Source organism: Cicer arietinum, chromosome 8 (assembly GCF_000331145.2).
Source record: "Cicer arietinum cultivar CDC Frontier isolate Library 1 chromosome 8, Cicar.CDCFrontier_v2.0, whole genome shotgun sequence".
NCBI lineage: Eukaryota > Viridiplantae > Streptophyta > Magnoliopsida > Fabales > Fabaceae > Cicer > Cicer arietinum.
Genome location: NC_021167.2, coordinates 1,667,035 through 1,681,437, shown reverse-complemented (window position 1 = coordinate 1,681,437; position 14,403 = coordinate 1,667,035). Strand labels below are relative to the sequence as shown.

General features: G+C 28.3%; 1 protein-coding gene, 1 non-coding gene and 1 pseudogene across 2 annotated transcripts; all 3 read right to left on the bottom strand.

Annotated features, from left to right (window-relative positions):
• Positions 1-1,256: 1,256 nt before the first annotated feature.
• On the bottom strand, positions 1,257-3,187 carry LOC101493273 (phosphoglycerate mutase-like protein AT74H; annotated as a pseudogene).
• Positions 3,188-3,717: 530 nt separating this feature from the next.
• LOC113788122 (U6 spliceosomal RNA) lies at positions 3,718-3,822 on the bottom strand. The gene has a single exon (XR_003474630.1). It is a non-coding gene; the product is annotated as a U6 spliceosomal RNA (small nuclear RNA).
• A 1,592-nt stretch (positions 3,823-5,414) lies between these two features.
• LOC101493384 (uncharacterized) lies at positions 5,415-9,586 on the bottom strand. Its single transcript, XM_004512134.4, has 3 exons — positions 8,322-9,586; positions 6,320-6,862; positions 5,415-5,734 (listed from the first exon to the last, which is right to left on the bottom strand). The coding sequence occupies exons 1-3, from the start codon at positions 9,177-9,179 to the stop codon at positions 5,633-5,635; spliced, it is 1,503 nt and encodes a 500-aa protein (XP_004512191.1). The 5' UTR covers positions 9,180-9,586; the 3' UTR covers positions 5,415-5,632.
• Between the last annotated feature and the right edge of the window lie 4,817 nt (positions 9,587-14,403).

Sequence of the window (14,403 nt, the reverse complement as noted above, 5' to 3'; positions counted from 1 at the left end):
ATATTGAGTCTAAGTATCAGAAGCTGTCTGCCATAATGTTGAAGTTAAGAATTAGCATTCCAAGTGAGAAGTTGGAGATAAAAATTATACAGCCAAGCTTGTCAGATCTTTCTGTGCCTTAGGACAATTGTGATAAGGGCAAGAAAATGGTTTAGGAGACAATTGGTAGCAACTTGCACATGTTTTGTACTATTGCATAAGTGAATTGGTTCTGTTTCCATTTCTCGTTAAATTGGCATGTGAGAGCACGTTTTACGATTGCCGAATGTATCATGGATAATGTCTAAATTACCACTCGTCTAGTGTTAGTAGTTGATGGATTGTGTGTGAGTATTCTAAATTTAGGATATCAAATTCGATTTCATTAAAAGAAAAATGTTTAAATTTGAAATATAAGAGTGAACTGACGTAATATATAGTCAACGTAAACTAATATTTAAAACTTTAACAATTAATAATAATATTATATGACAGTTTTACGATTCTATTTATTTTTATGATTAAGATAGAGATTTGTTCAACATTTTTTTTAATTTCATGAGTGATATTTAAAATCACAAATATTAGTTGTTAGCTTTATTAAAAACAAGCTTCTTTTTATTTTCTTTTAGAAGTAAAAGAAATTAAACTCTTAACCTTATAGTTATTGAGGTGGTTTTTGTAATTAGAACAGATTTTGGTGGTCACATAACTTTCAGATTCATTTGAGAATCTAACTCTTTATCAAATTCATTTAAAGGTGGTATTCAGATTATAGAAGGTTAGCGGTCATTTGACAAATTTACCCTATCTCTTTTTCTTTCCTTTTTCAATTGGATATATAAAATGTACAAAACCACATTTAGCTGGTAATTTGTACATGATTTAAACTTTTGGATATGGTTAGTTTTTATTATCAGTCTTTTTTTTTTGGATGAACGTATGTTCTTTTATTTGTTCATTATTAAAGAAAGTAAAATAAATTAATAACAGAACATCGAAACATGCGTTATATTTACAAAGATTCCATTTAAAAACAAGTGGGGATGTAGCTCAGATGGTAGAGCGCTCGCTTAGCATGCGAGAGGTACGGGGTTCGATACCTTTTTTCGATCTTCGCATATCTTTCCACCACATTTGTATAATAAATAAAGTCGCTTATATAAAATTTATTTTTATTAAATAATTGCTTAACACGTTTGGAAATCAAATTGAAAACTGATTAACTTATCCAACGCCTAATTATTGAATATTAAGTAAGAGATTAAAAGATAGTATACAGTGTATAAAATTATCTACTTGTTTCATAACTAAAAATTTGTACAACTTTTTTTCTATCATATGTTACAAAAATGTACTATTTGGTAGAAGTTGCATGACCATGACGTTGCTACATATTTTGAACTCTGCTTGTTTCTTCTTGAAGATGTGGAAAGAAGGAATTCACCATTGGACAATCATAATTGAGATCAGCAGGCTTTGCAATTTTATGCCTTCATATATCATCAACCATAACATAACTCAGCATGTATGTAACTCATCAAATATATATAGCCTAATTATGATCATAATTCTATTCTTACCATTCTTGATCAATCAACATTTCTTCAGTCAATCCAAACTGTCTTAACTCTTGTTCACCATGATGCATCAATAAGCTATACCTGTTTTTGCTTACAACATTTAGTTTTTCATAATATATCGAAACTAATTAATTAACCTTAATATGGTTTTAAAGTGTGGTTGACGTCATAACTCAAAATTGTATTACTTTACAAACATTTTATATTACAAGAAAATCAACTGATGTTGTATCAGATATAATTGTGACCTAGTTGTGGAGAGTTTTAAATCTATTTTATTGCGACTACAATTTAGAATTGTAAAACTTAGTATACAAATAATGAAAGAAACATAAAAGGAGTAAATTGAGTACCTTCCACCATAACCCTTTCCCATGACGAGCATGCCTCCATTGCAAAAGTTATTGAGACCCTCAAACTGTTCAACCGTCCACTTATACCACCTCATGAGGAAAACTCTAAGTGTTAAACCGTGCGATACAATAACCAAATTTACGTCCGTTTTTTGCTCCCCAGGTGGCTGATACCGTCCAATGTTAATATCTGCTCTAAGTGTTTCTCTAAATCCTAAAAATCAGTATTAATATTAAATCCTCCATTACACTCAATGGTTCTTACTTATTTAAAGTTTTTTTTTTATAAGGTTTTAAATAAAAGTATGCAATAAAATGTGACATCAGATTTTTTGATGTGTCTACAATTGCAAAGTGATTATGATTGAGGCCACACTTAATTGCAATTCTTCCCAATATCAAGAATTGTAATGTGATTTTAAAAATGTATTACCTGTGATTCTATCGTATACATCGGCGGCAGATTCTCCATCGGGAAATCGATAAAAGAAACGACCATAAAGATTGCGTTGTGCTTTTTCAACTTGCATCTTCTCTCTATTTTGAAAATTCCCTTACAAAACATAAATCACAAAAAAATAGTATATAATATTGGAACAATTTTTTAAACATATTATAGCTACGAAGTATGACTTTAATTAATAATACCAAAATCTTGTTCTCGAATGCGGGGTTCTTCTCTGAATCCCGCAATTCTTGAGCGATCAAAGGGACGAGCTAAGCTTTTCAACGTTTCAAGAGTTCTTCTATAAGGAGACACATAAAAGTAGAGTTGCCAATTTTGGTCACCATCTTTCTCTCTTAATCCTTTCACCACATTGCTCTGCTTGAACTTTACCTCTATTTGTAAGACCTATTTTAGGATCAGGTACCCTTGTGTAAACACTCTCATCCACGTTTCCTTCACTCTCTCCATGTCTAACAAGGATTATCCTTCTAGGCCTTGGAGGTACTATGCCAATTGTGGAGGCTAAAGGGTTTATAAGAGGATTTTTCTCTGGGAACCTGGCATGTCCATTGTTTGTTAGTGAATGTATGGACTCTGTATGGTTGTGACAACATTGGATTAGTAAGTATGTGTTTGTTTTAGAATTGGAATTTGGTTTGATTTTAAGTAGTTTTTGTTGAGATACTGAAAGAGGTAGTACTGGTATGGCAATGTTCATCATATATGCTTGAAATTGAATACAATTGCACTTAATTCATTAATATGTTTATTTTCTTGTTACAAGTCAGAAGAATTCGTGGTTCATTCATCTATAGGTCAGTATTTGTGGTTGGCATGAATCTAAAATCTCATCTATCATGATTGAGATGATATTTATATAGAAGTGGGGACCAGACCCTCATTCACTTAGAATAGTAATGATAAAGTCGCAAGTACTTGTAGATGTGGGTCCTAGTTCCTATGTCCATACTCCATACCATGGACTCTTGGAGCATGAAATGCATTTTTCTTTTCTGTATGCTTCATAGGAGGAATATGTAATGTATCTTAATTTTTTTTTTGAAGGTTTGGAACTTGATAGTTGTCGGAAATGATGTTGAAATAGTATTGTTAGTATAGTGTGAATTGAAAAATGGAAGAAGTTTTTCGTAGAAATTACATATTAACAGTGTTTATAAGGTGAATGTATATCTTTTGAGGTGTACTCTAAAGGATATTCAATTTTGTGAAAGGAAGATAAAACATTTAAACTGACTACCATATGTGCATCGCAAGGGAGCGACCTAGTCTCCGACTCAACTCACTAATATTTTAATTGCTGAAAATTATTTTTCAAAACAGTTTTTCGAAATTCAAAAACAAACATTTTCTCGATTTGTGAGTGTCATCCTTGTGCATTACCCATGCTAATCTTCTTTGTATTGTTTCAAATTTTAGTGTCACATTTGTAATGAAAATGAGTATTATTTTTTACATTTTAGTATAAGCCAATGGTAATGTAGGTGCCCACCGTTTAAAAATCATTTAAAATTATGATGTTCAATGGCAATTTTTTTTCCCTTAAAACTTAACTTGTCAATCAATAGTAATCGAGAGAACCATTGCCTTTTATTTCTGAAAATTATTATGTTCGACGTTTATTGTTTTCCCTTTTGTTAAGAAAACGTTAACTCTCGATGGATGTCAGTTCCTGAATCTTGTGGTCTCGGTTTGTTTGAGCGTGTTCAGGCTTTCTAGTAACTTGTTTGGGCTAAAACTAAAAAGTTCCTAACAATTTTTTGTATTTGGTCAACTAGTCCTAACAATTTAACCCAGCAAAAAAGCTTGGATCTAATAATAGCTACAAGCCCATTAGAGAATCTCTTATGGGAGAAAAATAATTAACTTATTTTTTAGTTAGTTGCATAATCACTTTAAAGGGGCCCAGCAATACTGCATCATCGTTAAGCAATTTTTAAGTAATTCATTTATATTTTGCTTCAATGGTAAAAAAAAATTATTTTATTTATATTAAGCAACTCACATTTATTCGCTTTAGATGAGATTGAATATAACAGTTTTACATAATAAACTTTCTGTCTTTGTTGTTAAATAAAGTCCATTGCTTAATTTTAAGCAATCAATCATCTATGTCACATAATCTAACTGCAATGCAGAAAAAGCAAAAGTTAAACAAAGTTGCTTATGTTAAAGGAATCAACATAGCAACTATCACTTAAGTTGCCATAAGAGAAACTAATCAAAGATTTCAGATGAATGTTTGTATGAGAAATGGATAAAAATTGATGTATAACTAAATGAAAAATAGTATGAGTAATTACTAAAGTGTTAATTACGTCAAATAAACTATTATATTTATTATATTTATTAACGTGTTAACTGTCATTTTTCTTATAAGAAAATATGATTATTAATTAATTATATTAGTTTTATTTGTTATGTTTAAACAAAAGTTTTTTTTACTCAAGACGAGAAAGTTATTTATCAAACAAATAAAAATGTTTTCAAAATATCACTTGTTGCTATTGCTTAATCAATGATTATATCATATAGAAATCAAATCATTTTTAACTCTTAACAAAATCCTGAAGAGGTGGTGGAATTGATTAAAGTTAGGATCTCAATGTGGATGAAAGTAACATTTGAAAATGTCACTATGTCTTGTTATATACTTCGAGAAATGTGACACAAAGTGAGGGTTAACTTAAGGTTCTCCGAAAAATGCCAGCACTACTGCAGAGATTGTGTTTTTAACATTAATATTGAGGAATCTAGTATCTAATCTAATGACACGCGCAAACATTAGACACGGTAAAGTAAAATTTTACAATGCAGTAGCATCTTGTTGGTCCCCATTCATTATCTATAGTATTGATGAAAATTTTGACATTATTATTATTATTATCCTTCTATATGTCATCAGAGGTAAGATACTGGAATTTTGTTTTTCATTGTCCATACTCCCCTCTGATTCTGAACATCACATGTAATCGAAAAGAAACAGATTTTGATGATTGGCATACAGCAACTACTCCAGAAGGGACAAGTAAATACAGATTGAGCTTCTCCTTTATTTCATTAAATTAAATTAAAATTTCCCAAAATAACAGCTATAAATTACAATTGTTTTGCACACATACCTTCTTTCCACAACCCATTCTATTTCAAGGAAAATGACAAAATTTCACATTTAGACCCAATAAATGAAGAAATAAAAATAAAGAATTAATATAGACAAGAACCTTATATCAATGAGTCATAAGTTACAACTAAGGTTCGCTGACTTCACCAGCTTTACATACACCCACATCCACCACCATGGTTCCTTTCTTGTTTGATTTCATCACTCTGCAACAGTTTCTCCTTGGAGCCTGCCAAATACGAATCAGCAAAAATCCAAATAAATTATTAAGTAACATTAATTTCTCAACAATTGAAAATGAAAATTAGTACTCGAAATTGCAAAATAATTTTTTATTTTCGCAAATAAATAATACATATTAAAAATTGTAGAATATTATTTAAAATTATTCTTCTGTATACTTTAACGGGATATGTCATATTGTATGTTAGTCTCATTTAATATCAGCTCCCAATGGACTTATAAAATTTATGGGCAATCTAAGAATCAGATTTGTTGATAATGACAATTGCATAGAATACTAATTGCCGACGAGTTAGTAAATGAGAATCCTATTTTTTATAGTAAATTAGTCTCAGTTGAAGTGACATTGATGTATGATTAACGTAAGTTACATTAACACCTTATAGTTTTAGAAATGTATTTATCAATTCGCAAAAATCAAATACTATTTTAATGAATGGTTACAATTTCTAAGACCAATGATACCACACTTACTTTTTGCAAGTCAATACTAGAACCTACGAAAACACTGAAAACAAGTTGGATTGTTGTAACATTACTAACAAAATGACAGAGAAGAAGAAGAACATACTCTATCCCATAGATGTGGATCTGGTTTCTTATATACAACAACTTTGTCAAGAGAAGAAGGATCAGCCATCTTCCACCGACATTCAGGATGAGGAACACGATGCCTTTCATATTTACTCACTGTGTTTTGTATTGAAGAATTGAATTTAGCCTTGGAAAAGTAAAACACAAAAGGCTTCTGACAAGGGTTTCGTGTAACAGGGCGTGTGTTAAAAGCATATGCAGTGTAATCAGCTCTTCTATACCAATTGAGAAATGTTCTTGAAGGCATTTCAATTTCCCTTGGTGAAAATATACCACGAAATATTTGAACAGCAAAACCCCATGAAACTGAAATAGTCCAACTCTTTTGTTTGTCATAGCAGATTGATTGTTGAACAAGTCCTGCTGAGTCAAGTTTCATTGGTATGGTAAGACGTTGAAGAGCTTCTAGTCTAGTGACGTTTGGGAAGATTGGTTCAACCACATCAAGATGATGTAGTGATACCAATGGAGTCACTGGATGTGCTGCAAGTAGCCCAAATAGGTTCCCATACACATCATACTGTTTCAGTACAAACAAAGGAATGTTATGTTTATAAATGACAACTTTAATACTTGATACAATTCTTTATGTAAATTAAATTCAAAACTAAAATGTTGAAAGTTAAAATACTAGAATAGCAAAAATTCCACTGTGCATGAATTGCAATCGAAAAGGTAAAATAAGTCAAATTTTAGAAAGCTATGTGAATTAAAGAGGAACAAATAAGTTGTCCAGCACCACCCACAATCTATAAAAGGAGGTGTTTTTGGTAGTAAGATATTTGCATTTTGCGGTTAGAAACAATAGATCACTATCAAATCAATCAAATTCAGTAACAACTGATCAACTAAAAGGCTAGCTGAACAATTCTAATTAATAGGTAAGTTATTAACTCATACTGCCATGCATGGATACAAGACAATCAAAATCTAAAGATGCTTTCATGATCTTTATAATTCTTTTTTATATTTTTTAAGGGATTTCCTTTTTAGCTTTGGGCCATCAATAGTCTCTGCTGTAACTGCAGAGACACAACACTAGTACACTACGCTTGATAGAAAACGGGACATCTAATAATAATATATCTAAATATCTTTGGAATAAAATAATATGTCTGAATATTTTTAAAGATTTTATTTTATATAGTATAAAATATTATTATAATATATAATCAATATTTTTATTTACAATATATTTATGATTTATTTTTTATTTTAAGAATTTGATATGTTTTCAAATTTCAATTATAAAAGCTTAAGAGATGATACTTCTTCATATAAAATAAATTACATGTAATTTCATTTCTGGAAATGTAACAACAACAACAAAAAGCCAATCACTACCGTGAATTCTAGGAGCACTCATGCCTTGAAACTTTAAAGTTAACCTATATAATACTCCCTTTTTTTTGGTTTGTGGGTGCGGGAAGTAAAAAGCATCACCACCGTATTTTAAAGAGAAGGGAAAAAAGTCTAGAGTAGTAAAATAAAACACGAATATTTTTTTATTAAGTAATTAAACACTTACTTAAATTGTTCGTACAAATATAATATATAAAATTTAAAACAAATAAAATTTATCATTAAATAAAATAAAATCTAAATCTATACTCTAGTTGTCATGCATTCTTTGTTTTAAATATAAAAACAGAAAAAAGAGTGTAATGAAGACACCGACACTATATCTACCATTCATCTCCAGGGGACAAAATAGGGTAAAAGTTGACAGTTACCATAGCAGAAAAATGAGCATTCACCAATGAGTACAGTAAAAACCATTAAGAAGCCCATATCATAGGTACCTTCGTTCTACTCATTCACTATTCACTCTCATGATTTTCCATACAGCAAATAAATCACACAGAGAGACACATGTATAACTAATTAACCGTTATTAATGAATTAAATATTATTTTAATTAAATATCTTAGAGTTAGTTTAAAGACGGTTAGAAATGGATGAATAAGGAAGGTACGTACCTGGTGAAAACCAATTTCCTTGGTGAGTGGAACACCAAGTTCAGCCATACAAGCTTGCATTCGATCATCAGAACCATAAAGTCCAGGATACCTTTTAATACAACCATCCTGCATTTTCTCAACTGCTTTCGCCAAACCATAACTAATCGCAAATCCACCACCACCGTATGCCATACCATATGAAAAATATATATTCTGCAAATGACTCTCCGATAAACTCCCAATATAATAATACTCATTATGATTATATTTATTCAAAACCCTCAATAAATTCTCCGTCACAAATACGGTGTCGTCGTCCCCCATAACAAACCACCTCACATCCTTCATCCCTAAACGCACCGTTTCGGATACGATTCGCGATATTCTAATTGCCGAACGGTGTCCCTGTTTGTTCGTGTAAGGAAAATTCGATGTGTCTGCTGAGATTCTCACCATTGGAAGCCCTTCATTTTCATTTCTATTCACTTTATCGTCTATCCAAACTATTCCTCTCATTTTTTTTTCTCTGTACCATAGTTTTATGTAGTTTTTTCTCTGTTCCCAGAGTTTTGAAGATGCTGCGATTCCGAACACCACGTGTTTCAGCTCTGTTTTCTGAGAGGAAGAAATATTAGAAGTGGTGTTTGGTGCTGCATTTATCGTGGTGGTGGTGGAAGAGAGATGGTTGATTGTCAATGGACCATGGTTACATGTGCTTGTTGAAGTTGAAACGATTTTGAGAGTGTAAATAAAGTATGTGAGAGAAACTAAGAGGATTAGCCATAGCATAAGCTTGGGTGAATTTGAGAGTATTGTAGATCGTTGTTGCTGTGTTGGAGTTACAGAATTTAGAATTAGCTTCTCTGAATCTTTCATTTTAGTTTTTGTAATAATGTGTTATGTTATGTTAGTTTCTCTGTTTTTTGTATGATGATAAATAGAAAATGGATCTAGTAAGTAACAACACCAATTTGGAAGTAACAGCTAGTAATAAACTTATATAAGAGAAGGTATTGCAATGTTTTAATTAATTTTCTTATTTTAGAATTAGAAATAGAAATGGGATAATAAAAAAGGACAATGAGTTGTGAATGAGATAGATGAGGTAGAGAACAAGAAGAGCACAGTGTACGAGATGAGAGGGACCGATGCATTCAATATTGAAGATAATTAGGAAAATGAAGAAAGGATGGTTGTGGAATTATAGAAAGAGAGTTAAGAAGGGGAATCGATGAGAACGAGGAGAAGAGAAAGGAGTTGAGGAGATAGATAGCATGCAGAGGTGACAGATTGCGCGCACTCATAGTAAACCAATACCAACTATTTATATATACTACTTTACCTATGTGCTCCAAATGTATCATATGCAAACTTAATTATTTTTCTCGGGACTTGGTTAAACGCTTTAAGCTTTTGCTTTTGGGTGAAATTTGAGTATGAGTTTAATGTTCTACCCCGTAAGTGTAAAATTTTTACACCGGTGTTTAATGTTATCTAACGAGAGTTGTATATTTTTACATGTAATCCTATAAAAAAGAGATATAATGGAGTGATGTGTCATAATATATGAATATTATTAGACGATAGTTTAAAACTATTTTGTATTGACAATGCAAGTTATCTTTTCTCTTTTAACTATTTTCTCTTTCAACACTCATTTAACATTTTTTCTTTGGTTATTTCTTTTTATTGTATTACTAACTATTATATCTATTATGTAATCCCGTGTATTTCTTTCTCTCTCAATATATTTATTGGGTGATGAGTGTGCAATGCATTAAACTTTTTCCATATTATGTTTTCTATGGAGAATCCTATAATTGGTTTGTCAATGCACAAGTGAATAGATTATTATTCTTTTTCTTAATCCCTATCCTCATATTCTTAAAAAAAAAAAAAAAAAAGACGCGTGGTAATTTAGATTTTTGTTTTAAGATAAGAAAAATATGATAAAATATTATTTTAGTTTAGATTAAAATCAATATTCTTGAATTCAACCATTTAAAAAACTCGAAGATTATCATTATTTTAGTGCATCAAAAATCTACTTCCGTCGTTATCTAATCTAGTACCTACTATCTTAGAAGATTATCTAAAACATTTTAAAAGTCCTATTCCAATATTGAAAATTTGACCGCTAATAAAAAATACTAAAAACTAAAATAAAGTACCTTTTTTTTATTTAAATTGTCAATAACATTAAAAAAACTTATAAATAACATCAACAACATAAAAAAAATATAAATAACAACAATAATATTGAAAATATAATTCTATTCTTTATCAAAAAAATCTAGATTTTTTTTGTTCCTAAACTTTGTTTCTGCTTTTAAATTCTGGGTCTTTTTTATTTTTGAACACTAGTACATGTGAACTTTTATTTTTTAGTAATATTTATTGAGACCCTATAATTTTCATAAATAAAAAATTGAACCATATGCAATTGACCTACCTACATAAGTCCATGGCCGATCATGCTACTAAGTTACATGTTCTTTTAATTTACATTTTTTTTGTTTTTGTTGTTCTATTTCATCACGTACTACATCGGGAACAAACTTGGTATTTCTTATAGATTTGCGTAAACTATACAGATAAATCCTTCACGACAATCCTCTAGACACCTTGATTTTTTTAACGTTGTTTTTTAATTTACAAATTAACTCTGTAATATCCGTTATTATTACTTAGGTTCATTAATCTTGTTGTTGACACTAAGTATAACAATTGATTCTTGAAACCCATTAACTAAATTGAATTCAACCACTTAAATCACTTAATTTAAAGTGAATGAAACGAATGAATTTTTAAAGATTATCTATAATAGTACAACTCGTTATCGAAGTAAGTAAAACGTCTAAATTTTTAAACTTTGGAAAAAGTCTAAATTTCTAATATTTTGGTGTCGGGCTTTCGTGGGGCTGCATTATAAACCATAAACAGCAAGCAATAAACCCTAGGCTATCTATTTTAACATTTTGAGTAGGTTAACTTGTATTTTCTATCAATGTCGCACTAAACAACTCTACATCATCTACAACTAGGTAAGTCCCATTTGAGTTTTTCTTTCATTTATCTTGTCCTTAATGACCAAATGCAAATACAATACAAAACAAGATTCGCACACAAATTCCTATTTTAAGTTTTCTTAATATGTACTAGAATATCTCGGTTACTTTTATATAAATATATATAAAGTTCATACATTTTCATATGAAACAAAATCTATATAACTCTTAAGAGTAAACTATACTTAGCATTTTCCCCTTTCAAACTCTTATTTCAGACGAAACTTCTTTTTCTTTCACAATGTTACTTTTGCTTGATAAAATTAAATGACACAGTTTCTTAACCCACAAAAGAAGTCAATACCTTTTAAGGAAAAAAGAAGAAAAAAAAAACACCTTTTAGTGTTTGGGATTTTCATTCAACAAAATGGTAACCATCTTGTCATCGCTAAATGCTAAACAACATAATGATAATTTTGTCAACGGCTGTTGCTGTCAATTGAATTTTTTTAAGAACGTATATTTTAACAATATTTTCACATTTTTTACGTTGTGATAAAATTTGAAAGGGAAATTTTGTTACAAGAGGTGTTTGTAAGAAAAGAATAACATATTGGAAGGTATTATAAAAAAAAAGTTGTGTTATAAACATTTTCACTAATAATTTTCTCTAATTTATTTACTATACATATTCTTATAGTATCTATTAAAGTTGATTAAACAAATTATAGTACATTTTTATCTATTCAATTTTATCCTTAATAATTAAATAAATTATTTATGTAATTAAAATTTTAATTTTAACTAAAATCATAACAAAAAAAACATATATAATTTTATAATAGTCTCAAGATAAAACTTTAAAATTTGATGGTGTTAAATTTAAAATATGATCCAACCTATTTATAAATAATATTTTTAAATATAATATAGAAGTTCCTGCAACTAATAGTTACAAATTGTAACTATTCATTATCTCGTGTCATGCAATTGTTAATCGGTCAAAACCCATATATTTATTCATTCTTTTCTTTTTTGTGCAAAAATAAGTTTTTTTATTTGTATATCATTTTTTTAAAAAAAATATATATCAAATTGTCACACTTTAAAAAAAAAAATACCAAATTACTCTACTTTTTGACACTAATAGATCATCGCATGTCCAGCCAGCGACTTTTTAAAGGCTTTTCTTTTTTCAATTCAATAGAAGGTCGCATCCTCAAGATGCGACCAGTATTAGGTGTACAAATTTTTTTTCCACATTTTTTCAATTACAAAATTATTTATTTAATAAAACAAAACAAAAATAAAATAAAATAATGTTAATATTAATAATAATAAAATAAATTATATTAATAAAAAAAGTTAATTAAATTGAACAAATAAATTACATTAAATTAAAGAAAAAAATACCACACATTGAACAAAAAATACATCAAATTCAAATTTTATTATTATTTTTATTTATTAGATCCAACAAAAAATAGAAAGAAAGTTGTTATATTATAACAATTATTTGTTTTGGCATATCTATTATAACAAATCATTTGTTTTGGCATATCTATAAAAAAATATTAAAATACTATTAATAAAATAAAATACATTAAATTAAAAAAATACATCGACGATTGTACCAAAAATAAATAACGTGTTTATAATATTTTGGAGATAAATTAGTGTGACAATTTACCATCTAATAATCTAATATTTTTGGTATTATTTTTTTATAATGTGGCAAGAGAAGGTCGCATCCTTAGTATGCGACCATGTATTAGGTGTACAAATTTTTTTTTCTCACATTTTTTGTTTTTACAAAATCATTTATTTAATAAAACAAAAATAATTATAATATTTTAAAAAACAAAATATTATCAATAAACTAAAATAAAAATAATAAAATAAAATATATTAATAATAATAATAATAATAAAATTAATTATATTAATAAAACATTAATTAAATTGAATAAATAAAATACATTAGATTGAAAAAAATAGTTGAGAAGATGTGCCAAAAATAAATAATATGTCCTTAATATTTTGTCGATAGATCAGTGGCCATTTAACATATATAAAAAAAGATATATAAAAAAAAATTAATTGGATGTAGATACTAACATGTGGTAAATTGTCACATTAATTTATCTCCAAAATATTAGGGACGCCTTTTTTGTTTTTTTGGCAAAACAAATGAGGTGTTATAATATAACAACTTCTTCCTATTTTTATTTTAATTTAATAAATAAAAATAATAATAAAATTTGAATTTGATGTATTTTTTGTTCAATATGTGATATTTTTTCTTTAATTTAATGTGATTTATTTGTTCAATTTAATTAAATTTTTTATTAATATAATTTATTTTATTATTATTATTATTATTAATATAATTTTATTTTATTTTTGTTTTACTTAATAAATGATTTTGTAATTGCAAAAAACATGAAGAAAAAAAAATTTGACATCTAATACATAGTCGCTTATTGGGGATGCGACCTTCTATTGAATTGAAAAAAGAAAAGCCTTCACGAAGTCGCTTGGTGGGCATGCGATGATCTATTAGTGCAAAAAAGTAGAACAATTTGGTATTATTTTTTCAAAATGTGGCAATTTGATATATTTGAAAAAAAAAAAAAGGATATACAAATAAAAAAAAACCCGCAAAAATACTTCATACCAAATAACTATTGAATTTGAAATCCTATTATGATGCCTAGTATTTTAAAATTTTCTCTCTTTTTCTTTTAGTAGAGAGGTGAACATTATTTAAAGCTCGCACACAATCAAATTTAAAATATAATGTCCTATTTAATAATATTAATATATATTTATTACTTGATCTTGGTCTTACGAATTAAAATTTTCTTTTTTTAATCGTGGAAATTAATTTTTTAAAAGTTTGTAATGTTTTTTTCTTTTTATAAAATAAGGGAGTAAAAATATATTTAATTTTTGTTTGTTTTTATCTAAATTAGAATTTGAACTCAAGTTTTTCAAAATGATTTGTAACTAACTGAAGTTGATTAATTATTTGAATTCAACAATTTGGTAAATTAGTAAATGTAATCTCTAACAATTGTTAGAGTTTCATTT

Excerpts from the sequence above, each read along its gene's own strand:
- LOC101493384 (XM_004512134.4), bottom strand. The coding sequence starts at position 9,179 with ATGAAAGATTCAGAGAAGCTAATTCTAAATTCTGTAACTCCAACACAG. Across the intron at positions 6,863-8,321 it reads AGGAAATTGGTTTTCACCAG|TATGATGTGTATGGGAACCT; the intron begins GTACGTACCTTC and ends GTACTGAAACAG. Across the intron at positions 5,735-6,319 it reads ATCCACATCTATGGGATAGA|GCTCCAAGGAGAAACTGTTG; the intron begins GTATGTTCTTCT and ends CGTATTTGGCAG.